Source organism: Raphanus sativus, chromosome 2 (assembly GCF_000801105.2).
Source record: "Raphanus sativus cultivar WK10039 chromosome 2, ASM80110v3, whole genome shotgun sequence".
Classification (NCBI taxonomy): Eukaryota; Viridiplantae; Streptophyta; class Magnoliopsida; order Brassicales; family Brassicaceae; genus Raphanus; species Raphanus sativus.
In genome coordinates, this window is record NC_079512.1 from 12,103,551 (window position 1) to 12,121,626 (window position 18,076).

At 44.3% G+C, this 18,076-nt stretch overlaps 1 protein-coding gene and 1 pseudogene across 1 annotated transcript; one reads left to right on the plus strand and one right to left on the minus strand.

The window, feature by feature from the left end:
* The window catches only part of LOC108836502 (serine/arginine-rich-splicing factor SR34-like), a 35,907-nt pseudogene that overhangs the window by 4,510 nt on the left and 13,321 nt on the right, over positions 1-18,076 (minus strand).
* On the plus strand, positions 1,026-2,733 carry LOC130508534 (uncharacterized). The gene is made up of 3 exons (XM_057004095.1): positions 1,026-1,057; positions 1,151-2,589; positions 2,642-2,733. Exons 1-3 carry the CDS (start codon positions 1,026-1,028, stop codon positions 2,731-2,733), a joined length of 1,563 nt encoding a protein of 520 aa, XP_056860075.1.

Below are 18,076 nucleotides of genomic sequence, written 5' to 3' on the forward strand. Positions count from 1 at the left end.
GACAAAGTGGAAGAAGTAATAGAAGAGGAAGAAGATGTGCTTAATCATGATCTGGAAACAGAGTACAAGGCATTGTTTGACCACACTACAACAAATATGGGTATTGATAGCAGATTATAATAGCACATTTTTCGTAACTGCTATGAAAAGGTTGTTGGAAGTTTGGGTAATAATATTATAGCATTAAAATTATGCTATGCCCATAAATCAGTAAAAGATAATTAAAAACTCACTAATCCGACACGTTTTTACAATTAGCGCCAACAGTTAGAATAAAAAAATGGTTTTCGCGGCCAAATTAGCCAAATCAATAGTTTTAATAGCATTAAAAAAAAAAAAAAACCTTCTACTCTCTCTCTTTCTCCTTCTTCGCGTTCTTCGTTCTCCTCTCTCTCTCTTTCTCTTCGCTCACCACCAATCTGAAGAAGCTCACCTCCGATTCAGCCCCAGCCTCCTCCGATTCATCCCTAATCTACTCCGATTCGGCCCTCATCTCCTCCGATTAAGCCCAACTCACCGGGATTCATCCCTCCTCGAGTTCTCCGCCGCTTTCAATCCGATTTTCAAAACTGAAAGTGAGTTCTTCCATCGATAGATTCTCGGCCCTCATCGTCTATTGATTATGTTGTTTTTGGCTCTGCTCATTGTTGTCATTAGTTAGGTTTTCGATTTTCTCTATCACTCTCCCAAGGGTTCATCGTCGTTTTTATCATCGATTAAGTGCATATAGATGTTGATTATAGACATCGTTTTTTATTTATAGATTAGATGCATATAGATGTAGATTTTATATGCATCTTGTGATATATTGACATCGTTTGTTGTTTGAGAGTTGTCCTAAAATCACAGATTTTATTTAGACACATCTATATACTTCTCATTTTGTAATACTTTGTTCATGCTTGTATAGAATGAGTTCGTTGTTTGCGGTAACCACATTGAATATTAATTTGTTTTAATTGCTGCTTGAACCATGTACGCTTGTTTGAACTGTCGCAACGGTCCCAACTAGGTTGTAGCAAACAATGTTGGACAAGTCATGGGTCCATTTATGCAGGTATGTACATTTGTTTAACTGTTCCGTTTATGCATTTCAACACTTACTGTCTTAACTGAATTTTTTTTTTGGTTTGATTTACATGTACTAAAGAGTTGATTCTGCGTATGAGAGAGGTGCTAGGGGTTTTGTCAATGCTGTTAGTGATAAGTTAGGAGTTAATGGGAAGATTGTATGTCCATGCGCCCGATGCCGCAATCTAGATCGTCATACAAGTGACCAGGTTGTCTCTCATTTGGTTATAAATGGAATGGATGACGCCTACAAGGGACGCCCGGATTGGTTTCACCATGGGGAAGATAACTCTGTTGCTGTAGTGGAAGCTAGAGATAGATTGTGGAATGGTGAGATCCTTAGTTTATACGAAGCAGCAAAATGTTTAGATGAAGATTTAGTTATTAGGGGGGCACAGTTAGGTGAGTCAGTTGAGGGTGAGGACATGAAAGAAGATGAGTTTTTAGCAAAACTTGCAGAGGCTGAAACCCCCTTGTATCCAACGTGTGCGAGTCATAGCAAGCTATCAGCTGTAGTTTCATTGTTTAGGATTAAGTCTCAGAATGGGTGGTCAGACAAGAGCTTTGATGACTTACTCCAAACGTTGCCAAACATGTTACCTGAAGACAATGTGCTGCACACATCAACTTATGATGTCAAGAAGTTTTTGAAATCTTTTGATATGGGATATCAAAAGATTCATGCTTGTGTGAACGACTGCTGCTTATTTAGAAAGAAGCTGCAGAAGGCTGAGAGTTGCCCAAAATGCAAGTCGTCTAGATGGAAGACCAACATGCACACTGGTGAATTCAAGAAGGGTGTTCCACAGAAGGTTTTGAGATATTTTCCAGTAATACCTCGTCTGAAAAGGATGTTCAGATCGGAGAAAGTTGCAATGGATTTACGATGGCATTTCAGTAACAAGAGCACAGATGGCAAACTGCGCCATCCAGTAGACTCTGTTACTTGGAAGTCAATGAACGACAAGTATCCCTCGTTCGCAGCAGAGGAGAGGAACTTGCGACTTGGGCTTTCAACTGATGGGTTTAATCCCTTTAGTATGAAGAACACCCGATACAGTTGTTGGCCTGTGTTACTGGTTAATTACAACATGGCTCCTGACCTATGTATGAAGGAGGAGAACATCATGCTCAGTCTGCTGATTCCAGGACCGCATCAACCGGGTAATAGTATAGATGTATACCTAGAACCTCTTATAGAAGATTTAAAACAGCTGTGGTGCATAGGGGAGTTAACTTACGATGCAGTTAGTAAGTCCACCTTTACGCTTAGGGCAATGCTTCTCTGGACTATTAGTGATTTCCCAGCTTATGGGAATCTTGCTGGTTGTAAAGTGAAGGGTAGAATGGGTTGTCCTATTTGCGGGAAGCACACAGATAGTTTGTGGCTGAGTCATGGCAGAAAATTTGTATTTATGGGCCACCGGAAGTGTTTGCCTCCCTTACATAGTTTCAGAGGAAAGAAGACTTGGTTTGATGGGAAAACTGAACATGGGACTAAGGGAAGGATACTCACGGGTAGGAATGTCTCATTTGTGCTGAGAAATTACAAGAATGATTTTGGTAATAGAAAACAGACTGGGAAAAAGAGAGCTGCTCGAGTTGACATACCATCTGATAACGAGGAAGAAGTCAGTGAATCTGATGAAGATGAAGATTTAGGAGACAAAGACGAAGAGGAATTATCTAGATGGAAGAAACGCTCGATATTTTTCACACTGCCATATTGGGAGGTATGTTAAAACTTCCAATCTTGTAACTGTTTTATTGTATATAGTAAGTTCTAAATTAGTTATTTTTTTTTTTTACATGAGAAGGAGCTCCCTGTGCGCCATAATATAGACGTTATGCATGTGGAGAGGAATGTGGCTGCAAGCTTGATTTCCACATTGTTACATTGTGGCAATTCAAAGGATGGTCTAAAGGCTAGAAAGGATCTTCAAAGTCTTGGTATCAGGAAGGATTTGCATCCAAAAGCTCAGGGTAAAAGGACATTACTCCCAGCAGCTCCTTGGTCTTTGTCAAAGTCAGAGAAACAGATATTCTGTAAGCGGCTCTTTGATTTTAAAGGTCCTGATGGCTATTGTGCTAATATATCTAGTTGTGTATCATTAGAGGATTGTAAAGTTATGGGACTGAAATCCCATGATTACCACGTCCTAATGCAACAACTGCTGCCAGTAGCAATTAGGGGCTTACTTCCTAAGGGTCCTAGGGTAGCCATTTTCCGCTTATGCGCCTTCTTCAATCTTCTTTGCCAACGAGTGATTGATATGGACCAACTCCAGCAAATGGAAAATGAAATCGTGGAGACTCTATGCATTTTTGAAAGATTTTGGCCACCTAGTTTCTTCGACATCATGGTCCACTTGTGTGTGCATCTAGGAAGAGAAGCTCGGCTTGGTGGCCCTGTCCATTTCCGATGGATGTATCCATTTGAAAGGTATGCTTCCTTGTTAAATAATTTTTTTTCTTCCATATGGACTTATTATTAACATTTGATGTTCATTTAAATCAGGTACATGAAAGTATTGAAAGACTATGTAAGAAACACAGCAAGACCAAAGGGGTGTATAGCTGAGTCTTATCTTGCAGATGAGTGCATGAAATTCTGCTCGGCTTTCTTGAAAACGACCACAAATGTAGAAGAAAAACAGGACAGAAACACTGAGTATGAGAGCCACTCCATCCTTGAAGGTCGTCCTATATCAGCTGCCCGCTCTTTCACTCTAACTGATATGGATAAGAAAATAGCTCATCTAGCTGTAATACAGAACACGGCTATGGTGGATCCATATGTTGAGTAAGTTTCTCTCAGTACTTAGTTTATTATTCAGTCATATTCGTAGTACTTGGAAGTATTGATGTAATCTGTGGTTTGTTTTTTTCATTTGCAAGTGCTCATTTACAACATCTACAAGACTCAAATAGTAGATGTAAACGGGATGCAACTTATTTATGGCGTATGCACACTGAAAATTTCCCAGCGTGGATAAAGCAACAGGCATGTTCTACTTTATTTGTTTTTAGTGGAATTTATAACCATGTAGTCTACCTGACATTTTTTAATTATTTTTTAGATACCAATTGATGAAGAAAATGTCGAAGAGACACTGAAGTGGCTGGCTTACGGTCCTCGGCTTATAGCCAGATCTTATACAGGCTACATTGTGAATGGCCTACGGTTTCATACAACGTCTGTGCATAGGCTAAGTCAGAATAGTGGGGTTTACTATGAGGCAACAGCAATGTGTAGATCTAGTGCAAGGGACACAGCGCAGGTTGTAGATGTTGTATCCTACTATGGGAGAGTAGTTGATATTATATTACTAGATTACAATGCGTTCTACGTCCCAATATTCAGGTGTGAGTGGGCAGTTAAAGGAAACGGTGTGAAGGTAGAGGATGGCTTTACGCTGGTTAATTTTAATCACAGCCACGTATCCTTTGCAAAGGATCCATTTATTTTAGCTTCTCAAGCGAGACAGATATTTTACTCTAGGGAGAATGATGAATCGAGTTGGTATGTAGTAATGAAGGGTCCTTGTAGAAAATACAGTGATGAGAAAGTGGAAGCTGGACAAGTAGATGTAGGACCTTTGCCATCAGATATGGATATGAGTCTAGAAGACATATCAGATGAGGCTGAGAATGTCAGAGATGATTGTGAAGGAATATACGTTTGATTTAGTTGATTAGCTAATCTGTGTTTTGCATGACATTTTTGGTTGATTACTTATTATTGAATTTATTTTTTTATTTTTTAGCTATTTTGATTCTTGTTTGCGGTTGCTGTTTCCCTTGAGTTTGTTTGTAGGATTAGCTAATCTGTCTTACATTGAGTTAATTGTTGAGTTTCCCTTGAGTTTGTTTGTAGGATTGCCATGGGTAAAGGGAGAAAGACAACAAAGAAGAGGAAGAACACTCTACCAAATGATGCGCCTGAATTTGTGGGCACCATATACCCTGAGGGGACGCAGCATGAGACAAGGATTGAGGAAACACTGCCTCAAGACAAACAGCCTGAAGTCGCACAGCAGGAAGACACACCGATGACTCAGGACACACAGCAGGAAGACACACCGATGACTCAAGACACACAGCAAGAAGACACACATCAGGAAACCCAGCCTGGAGAAAAAGAACCCGAGAAAGATTCCCAAGGTGCTAAGGGTCGTGATGATGATACTGATATGGTTCAGCCACAGCCTAAGAAACACAGAGGACCAACGAAGATGAAAGATATTGCTAGAGATCCTAGTGCACGCATAAGAGTTGATTTCACAGAGCTTGGAGAACCCTGTGGAGAAGGATCAGTTAAGCTGTCTTCTTACTTAGGTCCCTTGGTAAGGGAACATGTTCCTGTGGTCATAGATGATTGGAGAAAAATTGGTGAGGACCGGAAGACTGTTCTATGGAAATCTGTTAAGGTAATTGTATTCATTAACATTGTAAATTTTTTTGGTCTTAGTACTCTAACCTTTTCTTGTGATTGTAGCTACGGTTTGAACTGGATGGAGAGTACGAGAAAGCGGCTGTTATGAAACAGATGGGATGCATATGGAGGGCCTCTAAATCACGCTTGGTTAATCGGATTATTAAAGCTGATAACCACGCAGAGCGTTTGAAGTTGCGGCCAGACAATATTCCGCTGTCAGAGTGGAGGAAGTTTGTGAAAGAGAAGACTAGTAAAGAGTTCAAGGTATGAAATTGTACTTAGTTTCATTTTTAATTTCAGCATTTTAACACTTCTATATAGGCTGTCAGCGATTCATACAAGGAAAGAAGACGTAAGCAGATTCCTCACACATGTAGCCGTAAAGGAATGGTTAGATTGGCAGAAGATTTAGTAAGTATTCTATCTATAAATTGTATGCAAATTTTATTTTTATAAAATTGGTTTTTATAAGAGACACTGAATCATAATGTAGAAAAAAGAGAGCTCGGATCCCGCTGAAGTGACGAGGCTGAATGTCTGGGTCAAGTCAAGAACTAAAAAGGATGGGACAGCAGTAAACACAGATGCTGCTGAAAAAATAGTAAATCGTTGTTTCTTTATTTTATTGGCTTCTGATTTTTACTTTACAGTTAAACTACTTGAACAGAATTCGAACATTTTCAGGAAAAGGCGAATGAGTTTATTCAGGCTGATGATCATCCAGGATCATCATCATCAAACCCAAAACAAGACACTCTTACTCAGATCTTAGGACCCGACAATCCTGGACGCTTGAGGGCAATGGGTAGAGGAATGAGTGTGAGCAAACTTGCTTTGTTTGAAGTGAAGAGCAAGCATGTGACTGAAATGCAACAGACACAAAATAAGTTGCAGAAGCAGGTTCATGAACTACAAGAGGCTCTTGCAAAAATGAATAGTCGAGTAAGTGTGCAAGACTCTCAGTACTTTGGTTATTGATTTTTGCAAAATGGTAACCGAATATTTATGTCAATTGCAGCGTCCAGACTCGGAAGAGGGTGAAAATTCAGCACAAAGAGTAAGTAGTAGTTCAAATATAAATATTCTTGGTGAACTTGAACTGAATGTAACTGATGTGTTGAATAATATTTGTAGAGTGTAAACAAAACCACACCGCAGCCTAAGTGTATTCTATACGATTGGTGTGACAAGGAGTGCAAAGTAGCCGACGGTCGTGTTCTGTCTTCTGATGAAATGGAGTTTGTTAACAATGTACCATTGGGCCCTAATTCAGTTAAGGTTGTAATTGAGACGGCATTTGAAGAAGATGCTTTTCTATGGAGACCCGCGCCGAAATTTTTCACAATTGGTCAGGCTGTAGGAGAAACTGTTGCGTGGCCTCAGGATTCTGTTCTTGTTCTTGAGGAGGAGTTATCTCCAAATGTAAGGTTTTCTTTCCTCATCTCATTTTCGGGTCTAAGTTTATATTTTGTAAAATATAGTTATGTGTTTTGTATGTTGGATTTATTTGTTTGACAGAGCCCAGAGACAGTAGAAATGAACAAGTGCAAACTTCTACATTGGCTAACAGATGATGAAGAAACAGTTGCTGAAGGGCGTTGGGAGTCTCGTGATCCAAAAGCCTTGGTGGATGGTCTTCCTCTTGGACCAAATGCTGTTAAAGTATTTATAGATGCAGTTACCCTACCTGAGACGTTTCTTTGGCGGCCAACAGAAAAACATTCAAGCCTTCGTGACTGTTTGAAGTCGTTTGTAGCATGGCCTGTGAGCAGGGTTTTATTCGAAAATTTAAACACAGAGTCACCAGCTCCAGCATCACTTCATACGCAGTCAGAAGTACGCACTCCCCCAGCTCCTGCTAAGATTTCAAAACCATTTTCACAAACTCCTTCAAGCTCTCAGAAGGTAAGCCTTAAGTGTATTAGTAGGTTGTGATCATTTAAAGGTGCTAATGCTATTAGACATCGTTCTCATATACAGGTTGTGAAAGAGGGTCAGAAGTGCAAACTACTGGACATTACCGGTCAGAAAGTAGTTGTTGCAGAAGGACGCTGGTCTTCAAACAACCCAGAACAGTTAGTGCATTTTGTTCCGTTGGGAAATAATGCAGTTCGTGTGTGGGTTGATGTAGTCAAGGTGAATGATGCCATCGTTTGGAGGCCTACGTCTGCAATTGAGTGTATGGAAGATGCTATTGGTACCACTATAGCATGGCCTGAAGACAAAGTTATCATCGTTTGAGGTGGAATAATAACTCTATGGTTTTCAACTTTCCTTGCTTTAGATTACTAATGAACATATGATGCTTGTTGCAAATTAGACTTATGTTCTTTGTTTCTAACTTAATTATGATATTGTTTTTCTATTATGGAGAAATCATATTTTGAGACTTGGAGAAATCACATTATGGAGAAATCACATTTCTATTGAAAAATTTATTCTAGTTCAAAAAGTTAATAGAATTTCACGACATAGCATATAAAATAAGTCATGATACACTAACTTGGTAGCACATAATAGAAGCTAATATTCATATATATATAACTCAATAATACTGCTACAACTCATCATCGAATAGCACCGATGAAGTGCTAATACAAAGTAATTGATGACAACAGAAAATAGCTATTTTAAATATATATATAGCAATCATAAAAAGTTATTAAAAAATTTAATATAACACGAATTTATTGCTACTAGTAAGTTTAATACAGCAATAAAGAACAGCTCTTCTACAATTTCCTATAGCACAAAATATGTGTCATAAATAACTGTACCACAGTATAGATGTAGTGCTATGGAAGGCCACTCTATGATAGCGGCTTCCTAAAACGCTATCGTATATAGGTACTCTATTATAGCGTCTTATTTCATAGCATTTGTAAAACCGCTATTAATACCATTTAATAGCGTTATCTGTATGCTATGAAAAGACATATTTGTTGTAGTGCCAGTTTACCGAACTCATCCATGAGAACCTTCAGCTGTTGAAGGATAGGGCAATGCTAAAAGCACAAGTAAACATTCTTGAACTTGAGAAACCGATAACACAACCAACTGCTCCTTCAATCTTAAAGGAGTCTGATCAAGAAGTTCTTGCACTAAAACGAGCAATGGCAGAGCAGGAACGTTCTCATAAGGAATTTGAGGCTAAATTCAATCAGTTGAGCGAGATGTTCTTCCAAGAAAAGGATAAGAGCAAGCTGTTGGAGAACCAGTTGGCTGAAAATCTAAAGAAGATAAAAATGTTATCAACCGGCACCAAGTCCCTAGATCATCTGCTCACCTTGGGAGAATGTCCTAGCACAAGCCGAGGTCTCGGGTTTCAGGGATCTACCTTCAAGTCTGATCAAGAAGGACGTCAAGTGTTATTCGTAAAAAAGCATCCACGAAGGAAAAGGTAGATGAACCTCGTCCTCTTCAAGCTCAGCCTGCTCTTCAGAACTCTGGGAAATCTGCGTCTAATCCTCGAGCAAGACGTCGTGGGAATGGTTGTCTTGTGGAAAACGCGGTCATCATGTCATTTTTTGTTATTTTCGCAGGCACCAATACGAGCGAGTCTGGAGGTTAAATCTTTGTTTCATGGAACCCACCATGTATGGACATGTCTGGATTGCCAAAAGAGATCTATATCCAACCTATAAAGATCGTGTCCTCAAAGTGTCACACAAGGAATCCCCTGAGTCACACAAGGAACCAGAGTTGAATCTAGCGTGCAACTTCACAAGCATATCAGAGAAGTTCAACTTGGTTAGTCATGTCGCATACACTAGTGCTGATGGGAGTTCTCAAAGCGATTCTCCGTGGTACTTTGACAGTGGATGTTCAAAACACATGACAGGAAGCTATGAACATCTTGAGAAACTCCAACCCATTAAAGGAGGCAAAGTGACTTTTGGTGATGGAGGACAAGGAAAGATACGAGGAGTTGGAGTAACTGATAGACCGGATCTACCCCGCCTCATCAATGTTTACTATGTTGATGGTCTTAAGGCAAACCTGATCAGTGTTAGTCAACTATGCGATGAAGGGCTAGAAGTGATCTTTAATAGCAAAGAATGCCGTGCTGTTGATCCACAAGGGAACATCGTGCTATGTGGAATTCGTTCTGGAAACAACTACTATATGTGGAAGCCCACAAACGTGTGCTGCTCAGCAACCACTTCGAAGCTTGATATATGGCATAAAAAGCTGGGTCACATGAACATCAATGGACTAACTCGACTGGTTAATGCAGAAGTAGTGAGAGGAGTTCCTGACTTAGAATCTCATACTAGTACTGTATGTGGAGCATGCTGTCAAGGAAAACAAGTGTGGGAACCGAAATTCGCACTGTCGATTTTTGTTAAGTAAATCGGAGGAAAGCTAAGTAAACTTAACTTTCCCTGAAGGTCCGGATTCTCTGCGACAACCAACGACAAGTGATCAAATAAACGCGGAAAAGTTTTATCAAGATTTGAGACTGGACCTTAAGGAAGGCTGCCTACGTACCCCTTTCGAGGATCAAGTCGGACGTAGTTCAGTTAGAAAGATTTGAACAAGAGATCGAACTGCCTGGCGGAGTTCGTCTAGTACGAGCGTTTGTCATAGAAACGGGCGTGTCGAGAATAACGCCTAGGATTTCTATGTGCGGAACTCTGAGTAAAAGGATTGTTAGATTCTTCCGAAGGAACAGAAGTCTGCGGACAAGATGAAGGTAGAACGAGAGGCGGCCAGACGTCCTAGGTCATGCCTTGCTAGTCTAACCACCTAAGTTCTAAGTTCCCTCAGTCTAAAATCTCGGATCTGCTCTCTAAGTCTCTCAATTTTTTTCTCTTGGATTTTTTCTCCTCTGTCCCATTCTTCCTCTCCCAAGGCTCCTTTATATACTCCTTCTTATGACGGTCTATTCTCCTTCTGGGCCGCAAGGCGGGCTTTTTTCCATTTTCGTCGGCCTCCATGTTTATCGGGAAACTTAACATTTATTTTCGGGAAACTTGACATTTATCCTTCTGGAAATTTAGCATTTATCTTGTTACGTAAAGATAAACGTAAATCGTCGTATTTATCTTAGATAATCGTAAACGGACTGTCTGATCGCGTTTGGTCCCTTTCGGGCCGTCTCTAGGACTTCCGTTGTTTTCTACGATTTCTTCGGAAGTTCTTCATTCGTTCGTAGAGTTGAGATGAGTGGTGTCATAAGATAACCATCGCTGTTTCGTACGAAGAATTTAAGATCTTTCTTCCCGTTGATATCTTACGAGTTTCCGAAGTGTTTCCGACGGTCTTAGTTTGGAGTAAGAACCGGAGTTTCGTACGCAGAACCTCAATGATTCGTCCTGCAAGGACTTGGGAAAGACTCGAAGTACAGACTTCTGACGGCCGGGGCCTGGGACTTGTGTACCGGAGATTGTTGTCCGAAGACCCGAGCCAGCACGGGGCTAGCCGCCCAGCGGCCACGGCCAGCACGGGCGCTAGCCGCCGCCGGCTACGACCAGCACGGGGCTAGCCGCCCGGCGGCCACGGCCAGCACGGGCGCTAGCCGCCGGAGGCCATGGCCAGCGCGGGGCTAGCCGCCCGGCGGCCACGGCCAGCACGGGCGCTAGCCGCCGCCGGCCACGGCCAGCACGGGGGCTAGCCGCCCGGCGGCTACGGCCAAGGCCGGGGTCGGCTGCTCGGTTCCTTCGGTTTACGGGTGTTCTTGTTCGTTTTTCGGAGGGTTTTTCGTATGACAAATAGACTTAGCCGTTGATTTCGAGATAACCGTTTTTGACCCCAACAGTTAGCCCCCAGCATGCAAGATGCGGGAGCGATTTTGTGTGCGGAAGATTTGAAAATCGAAATTTTCGGCTAAGAATATTTTATTCCGAAAAACTCTACCACCTTTGATTTCTTATAAGTAGCACCCCATCCCCCTCTCATTTTTCACTCACTCTCCTCTCTAAATGAAAAGAAAGATTCTGATGTCGAAATGAGTGAAGCTAACCAAGCCTCGCCGGCGCAGGATGCTCCTGCCCTTACGCAGACATTCGTCGAGGGGTTCAGTTCTTTTCAGGACAAGATGGAACGACGCCGTGCTGAGATGGAGTCTAGCGTGGCAGGTCCTAGTGCTACTTCTGTTCCGACTTCTGTGGCTCCGACTCTCGGATCCGATGTCACTTTACCTCCGGATCCCACGGTTCTGGTTCTTGGACCCGACGTTACTCCAGTCCCGATCTCCACAATTCCAGCCTCTGGACCCGATGTCCCTTTGCCTGCTGGAGAAATTGTCGTTCCGGAGCAAGCACCCGATGTCCAGGCTCGCCCGGAGGGCTCCCCTTTCGCGCCGATAGTGGTTTCGGAGGATGCGGTGGAAGTCATGCCTCCTCCTCCAGAAAAGAAGAGGGAGATCGTCTTGGGACTTCCCGCGTCCAACGCTGTTCCACCATCGAGGGGACGTTCAAGAGCTGGGGCTGCCGGATCAGCGAAGAGGAAAAGGTGTACTAAGAGTGAGGAAGGCGAGGTTTCGGCGAAACTATCGCAACATCGCTCCAAGGTATTTCGTGAAACCCCCTTTCTTTTGTTGTCTCCTTGATTCTCACCTTCTCTCGTGTGATCAGTTTGTGTCGTTGATCGACGGGATGCTTGGTGATTGCGGACTGGAGGTTACACGTTTGTCCAAGGAGCTGGATTCGTCGCGGGAAACTTTGAAGCGCACCGAGGCTGTGCTTCAATCGATTGAGAGCACTCATGCTGCCCAGACGTCGACGCTCAAAGCTAGGATCAGCGATCTCGAGCGTGATCTGGGAAAGACTGTGAGCTCGCTGCTCAAGGCGAAGGAGGAGAAGAAGAGCAAGTCCTCGGAAGTTTGACGTCTTAAGAGGCGGATTCAGCGCTTCGAGGAGATGGGAACTTGCACTGCGGCGGAGCTTGCCGGCCCGTCATCCTCGGGTACCCTGGTCCCGAGTTCGGAAATTCCAGAGGTCCAGGATGCTGGAATCGTTGCGGACAAAGGCGGTGAGGAGGTCGGCGAGGGCGATGGCGAGGCTGTTCCTGCTTCGGGTGAGTCGGAGGATGAGGGCGGTGTTCCGGAGGACGCCTAGGTTGATCAATCCCTGAGTGGATTTTTATTTTGATTGTATTTCGACCGTTGGTTGGCCATTATGTATGATTTCGGGACTGTCCGTTGGTGGCTTTGAATCCCTGCCCTTTTTAGGGCGTTGTATTGAACTTGCGGTATGCGTTTATAAAATATTTTGCGTTTAGAACTTCTGTTTGTCGAAGTTAGAGGGGCAGGGTGTGAGTTGTCGTCTCATTCCTGCCTCCCTGACGATCACCGTATCCGTAGTTTGTACAAACGAGATTTTCCTGCGGTTTACGATTTACGCGAAAATTCGTGGAAACGTATAAACTTGAGTGAAGAGACAAGTTTTGGGATCTCGCGTCGTTGACGCTTTGCCTATGAGATGTTTAAGATACCAGCAAGGCTGGGTTTAGGGCAAGACCTAGGTTTACTCTCAGACTGAGGCTGTGCGATGACAAATCGGCTTTCGTTTTGCCTGTTTGTGATTTTAACCTGATTCGTACCGTTTTAAAATCCGCGAAGTGGTATCGGCTTATATGATTTGTATGGGCACGAATCGAGCTACTTCCTTTACGAAGTGCTGAACCAAATTTGGATTTTTTGTATAGCGCGCTATGGGATCCTTGTCGGATGTAAAAGAGCCTACCCTTAGGTGGCTTGTCTGTTTAGGACGTTAGAGTTCGTTTGTTGTGATCAGCAACAACGATATGATGCCGTTTAGAAGGCGTATGAAGGTTTTAATCGAAAAACGGATGTTCGGGCACGAAGCGACGTCTCGCAGTGCTTTGAAGTTTGTTTTTCTTATGCCATAAAGGACTATGGGCTTTTAGAAATCGCGGAATATTTCCGGGCGATAGTTTTATGGTTTGTTTGGTGGATACTGGATCCATTGTTAAGGCCGTTAGGCGAATTGATTGTGGAAAGTTTTCGAAAGTTCAGTTTTTCGAAAATTGTGGGAGCGTGCGAGTGTACGCACCCCACTCCCCCCTTTTTAAATCGGGGGGATAGCTGAACCCACCGGTTGGCGAGTTGCCTACGTACCTCTTTCGAGGATCAAGCCATCTCGTAGTTCTGTTGTCCACGTTTACGTTCTAGTGGTAGTATTTCTTGAGATGCATCGCATTCCAAGTTCTCGGGATTTTTACGTCTTGCATGTTTGCGATTTGATACGAACCTGGTCGGACGACTTTTATGATTTTGTATGGTCCTTCCCAGTTTGCCCCCAGTTTTCCTGCGTTTCGTTCGGCAGTGTTTTGGAAGACTTTTCGCAAGACCAGATCACCCTCTTTGAATCTTCGATGACGTACGTTCGCGTTGTAGTATTTTGCGGCGGCCTGCTGGTAATTTTGAATCCGGATGAGGGCTTGGTCGCGACGCTCGTTGATGAGGTCAAGATTATCCAGCAGCATGGCATTGTTCAGGTCTTCCCGTTCGGGAAGAAATCTCCCCCGTACGCCGGGGAATTCTACCTCCGCCGGAATCATGCATTCTGCTCCGTAAACGAGAGCGAACGGAGTTTCCCCCGTTGCTCGTCTTGGAGTGGTTCGATGAGACCAAAGGACCCCTTCGAGTTCTTCTGCCCATCGTCCTTTTTTGGCTTCCAAGCGTTTTTTCAATCCGTCTAGGACGGTTTTGTTTATGGTTTCAGCCTGTCCGTTGCACTGCGGGTATCTGGGAGTAGACTTGTTAAGTCGTATTTTCCATTTTTCGCAGAATGCCTCGAATCGTGTGGAAATAAACTGAGACCCGTTGTCCGTTACGATTTCGTATGGGACACCGTGTCTGGTTATGATGTTTTTCCAGACGAAGTTCTCGACTTGCACGTCTTTGATACTTGCGTAGGATTCTGCTTCCACCCATTTCGAAAAGAAATCTGTGAGGACCAGCAGGAAACGTTTTTGTTTTGATTTGTGTAGCGGTCCGACGATGTCCATCGACCATCGCATGAAAGGGTACGGAGATGAGATAGAAGAGAGGATTTCGGCGGGCTGATGAATTGTCGGAGCGTGCCGCTGACACTTCTCGCATTTCCGAGCGAACTTCTCGCAATCCTTTACCATAGTTGGCCAGTAGAATCCGTGGCGTTTTATTTTTGTTGCGAGAGACCTTCCGCCGGAGTGGTTTCCGCACGATCCGGAATGAACCTCTTCCATGATTTTTCTCGCCTTTTCTCCTTCCGCGCAAGTCATGAGAGGTCCGGAGAATCGCCATTTGTAGATTTCGCCTTCCACGGTTACGTATCGCGCTGCCTGAATTTTTATTTTCCGGGCTGCCCATTTCTCCGCGGGTAGGGTACCATCTACGATGTAGGTTTTGATAGGTTCTAGCCAGGGAGTGTCGCAGCCATAGTCTGTTTGGTCTGCGTCGTCTTCCGGTTGGTCTTCGTTTTCTTCCGCGCCTTCGATCTGTGTTCTGATCAGGTTGGCGATTACCGGCGGTCCGATGCTCGGATGCTCTATGAATTCGACGGGAATTATTCTTTTAAGCCCTGGATCCGAGCTTGAGGCGAGAGCGGCTAAAGCGTCAGCTTGGACGTTTTCCGAGCGGGAAATCCTGGTTAGCGCAAATTGCTGAAAGTCGTGGGCCAAGTCTTGGACGACCTTCAAATATGCGTTCATCCTTTCATCCCTTGCTTCGTATTCTCCGCTGAATTGGTTTGCGACTAACTGAGAGTCGCAGTAAGCGTGAATATTTCGAATCTTCAGCCCATGGGCCAGTCGTAGGCCCGCAATTAGCGCCTCATATTCTGCTTCGTTGTTTGATGCATGAAAATCCAAGCGGAATGATTGCTCGAGGATTTCTCCTGTCGGCGAAGTGAGTCGGACCCCGATTCCGGATCCTTGCTTGGTCGAGGATCCATCGACATGGAGATCCCATGTTGAACCAGGATCCTCGTTAGTTAAGTCCGTCGCGGGTAATTCTACCAAGAAGTCCGCGAGTACCTGCGATTTCGTGCAGGTTTTTGGACGATATTCGATATCGTACTCGCTTAGTTCAATCGCCCACTTCGCGAGTCTACCAGACTGGCTTGGACTGTGTAGAATCGTCCGTAACGGAAAAGTGGTAAGTACCACGATGGTATGAGATTGGAAATACGGTCTAAGCTTTCTCGCCGAAGTTATGACAGCGAGTGCCAATTTTTCCATTAGCGGATACCGAGTTTCGGCATCTAGTAATGTTTTACTAATGTAGAAGACCGGTTTCTGTTCTCCGAATTCTTCTTGAATCAGGACGCCACTGACTGCTGATGCGGATACTGCGATGTAGAGGAACAAGGGCTCTCCGACTACGGGTTTTGCGAGGATAGGAGGGGTGGCCAGATACTGTTTCAGCTGTTGGAAAGCTTTCTCGCAATCTTCTGACCACTCGAACTTTTTGTTCCCCTTCAAGGTTTCGTAGAATGGGAGACACTTATCCGTGGAGCGCGAGATGAATCGGTTTAAGGCCGCGACTCGTCCGGTCAGCCTTTGGACTTCCCGCTTGGTTCTCGGGGAGGCCATTTCTATCAGTGCGTTGATTTGTTTCGGATTGGCCTCTATTCCGCGGAATGTTACGAGGTACCCGAGAAATTCTCCCGACGCCACAGCGAATCTGCATTTTGCTGGATTGAGTTTCATGTTGTGCTGGTTCAATCTCTCAAAGCATTCCTCTAGGTGGACTACGTGGTCGCGTTCGTCAAGAGAGTTTACCAACATATCGTCGATATACACCTCCATGGTTTTTTCGAGTTGCTCGGCAAACATCCGATTGACGAGCCGCTGATACGTGGCGCCGGCGTTCTTAAGACCGAAAGGCATTACTTTGTAGCAATAGGTCCCTCGGTCGGTAATGAATGCTGTCTTCTCGCGGTCTTCGGGATTCATCATGATTTGATTGTAACCGGAGAACGCGTCCATGAACGATAGGAGTTTGTTTCCTGCGGTTGCCTCGACCAGACGGTCGATGTGCGGAAGCGGAAAACAATCCTTCGGGCATGCTTTGTTGAGATCAGTAAAGTCGACGCACACTCGCCATTTCCCGTTCTTTTTCTTGACGACGACGGGATTGGCGAGCCAGTCGGGATATCTCCTTCTGTTATTGATCCAACTTTGAGGAGTCTTTCGACTTCCTCATTAACCGCAGTTGCCCGTTCGGGGCCTAGCTTTCGCCTCTTTTGTTTTACGGGTTTATGAGTTGGATCGATGTTGAGTTCGTGACATGTTATGTTGATGTCGATTCCCGGCATATCTTCCGCAGCCCAAGCGAACGTGTTAAGGTTCTTCTTGAGACATGCGATGAGTTCTGCTTTTAACGGATCGCGGAGATTGGCTCCAATCTCCACGCACCGCTCTGGGTTAGTCTCGTCGAGGCAGACCAAAATTACAGGTTCGCAAGTGGGCTCACGTTTCCCTTCTAGGGCTTCAGCTCTTTGCGATTGCCAGAAGATTTCTGGAGGGTCCTGGGATGCTGGTTCGTGGGTTGCTTGCTTTTTTGGGTTAGTTTCGGGCTCAGAGTTTTTTCGTTTTAACCCAGCGGCCAAGCAGACTTGCGGCGCTTTACGATCTCCTTGAATTGTTTCAACTCCGAGGAGGGTTGGAAATTTGAGGCACAGATGGACAGTCGAGGGGATTGCTCGCATGGAGTTTAACCACGGAGTCCCGACGATCGCGTTATATGCTGCTGGACCGTCGACTACCAAAAATTCCACCATCTTCGTGACGCTCCCGGCTCTGATCGAGAGATCGACTGAGCCGAGGGTCATTGTGATGTTTCCTGAGAGTCCGATTATCAGATTGGGATCGTCCGTGATAGCGCTTAGGTCGATTCCCATCCTCTCGAGAGTGTTTTTATATATAATATTTGTCGAGCATCCGGTGTCGACCAATATTCTTGCTACGTCGATGTCCTAGATCGTTAGTCTGATAACGAGGAGTTCGTCGTGAGGTTTGGCTTGACCAGCCGTTGCTCTGTCCCCGAATGACACGATGTTGCGGATAGGTGATGTGGCCATGCTGTTGTTACCAATCGTAGGTTTTTGAGTAAGAGAATCCGACCCCCCCTCCTTCTAGCGCCAAACTGTGGGAACCGAAATTCGCACTGTCGATTTTTGTTAAGTAAATCGGAGGAAAGCTAAGTAAACTTAACTTTCCCTGAAGGTCCGGATTCTCTGCGACAACCAACGACAAGTGATCAATAAACGCGGAAATGTTTTATCAAGATTTGAGACTGGACCTTAAGGAAGGCTGCCTACGTACCCCTTTCGAGGATCAAGTCGGACGTAGTTTAGTTAGAAAGATTTGAACAAGAGATCGAACTGCCTGGCGGAGTTCGTCTAGTACGAGCGTTTGTCATAGAAACGGGCGTGTCGAGAATAACGCCTAGGGTCTCTATGTGCGGAACTCTGAGTAAAAGGATTGTTAGATTCTTCCGAAGGAACAGAAGTCTGCGGACAAGATGAAGGTAGAACGAGAGGTTGCTAGTCTAACCACCTAAGTTCTAAGTTTCCTCAGTCTAAAATCTCGGATCTGCTCTCTAAGTCTCTCAAT

Bases quoted from the DNA above. Each gene is read 5' to 3' on its own strand.
- LOC130508534 (XM_057004095.1), top strand. From the start codon at position 1,026: ATGTTGGACAAGTCATGGGTCCATTTATGCAG. The intron at 1,058-1,150 runs GTATGTACATTT...CATGTACTAAAG, and splicing joins TCATGGGTCCATTTATGCAG to AGTTGATTCTGCGTATGAGA. The intron at 2,590-2,641 runs GTAGGAATGTCT...TTTTGGTAATAG, and splicing joins TAAGGGAAGGATACTCACGG to AAAACAGACTGGGAAAAAGA.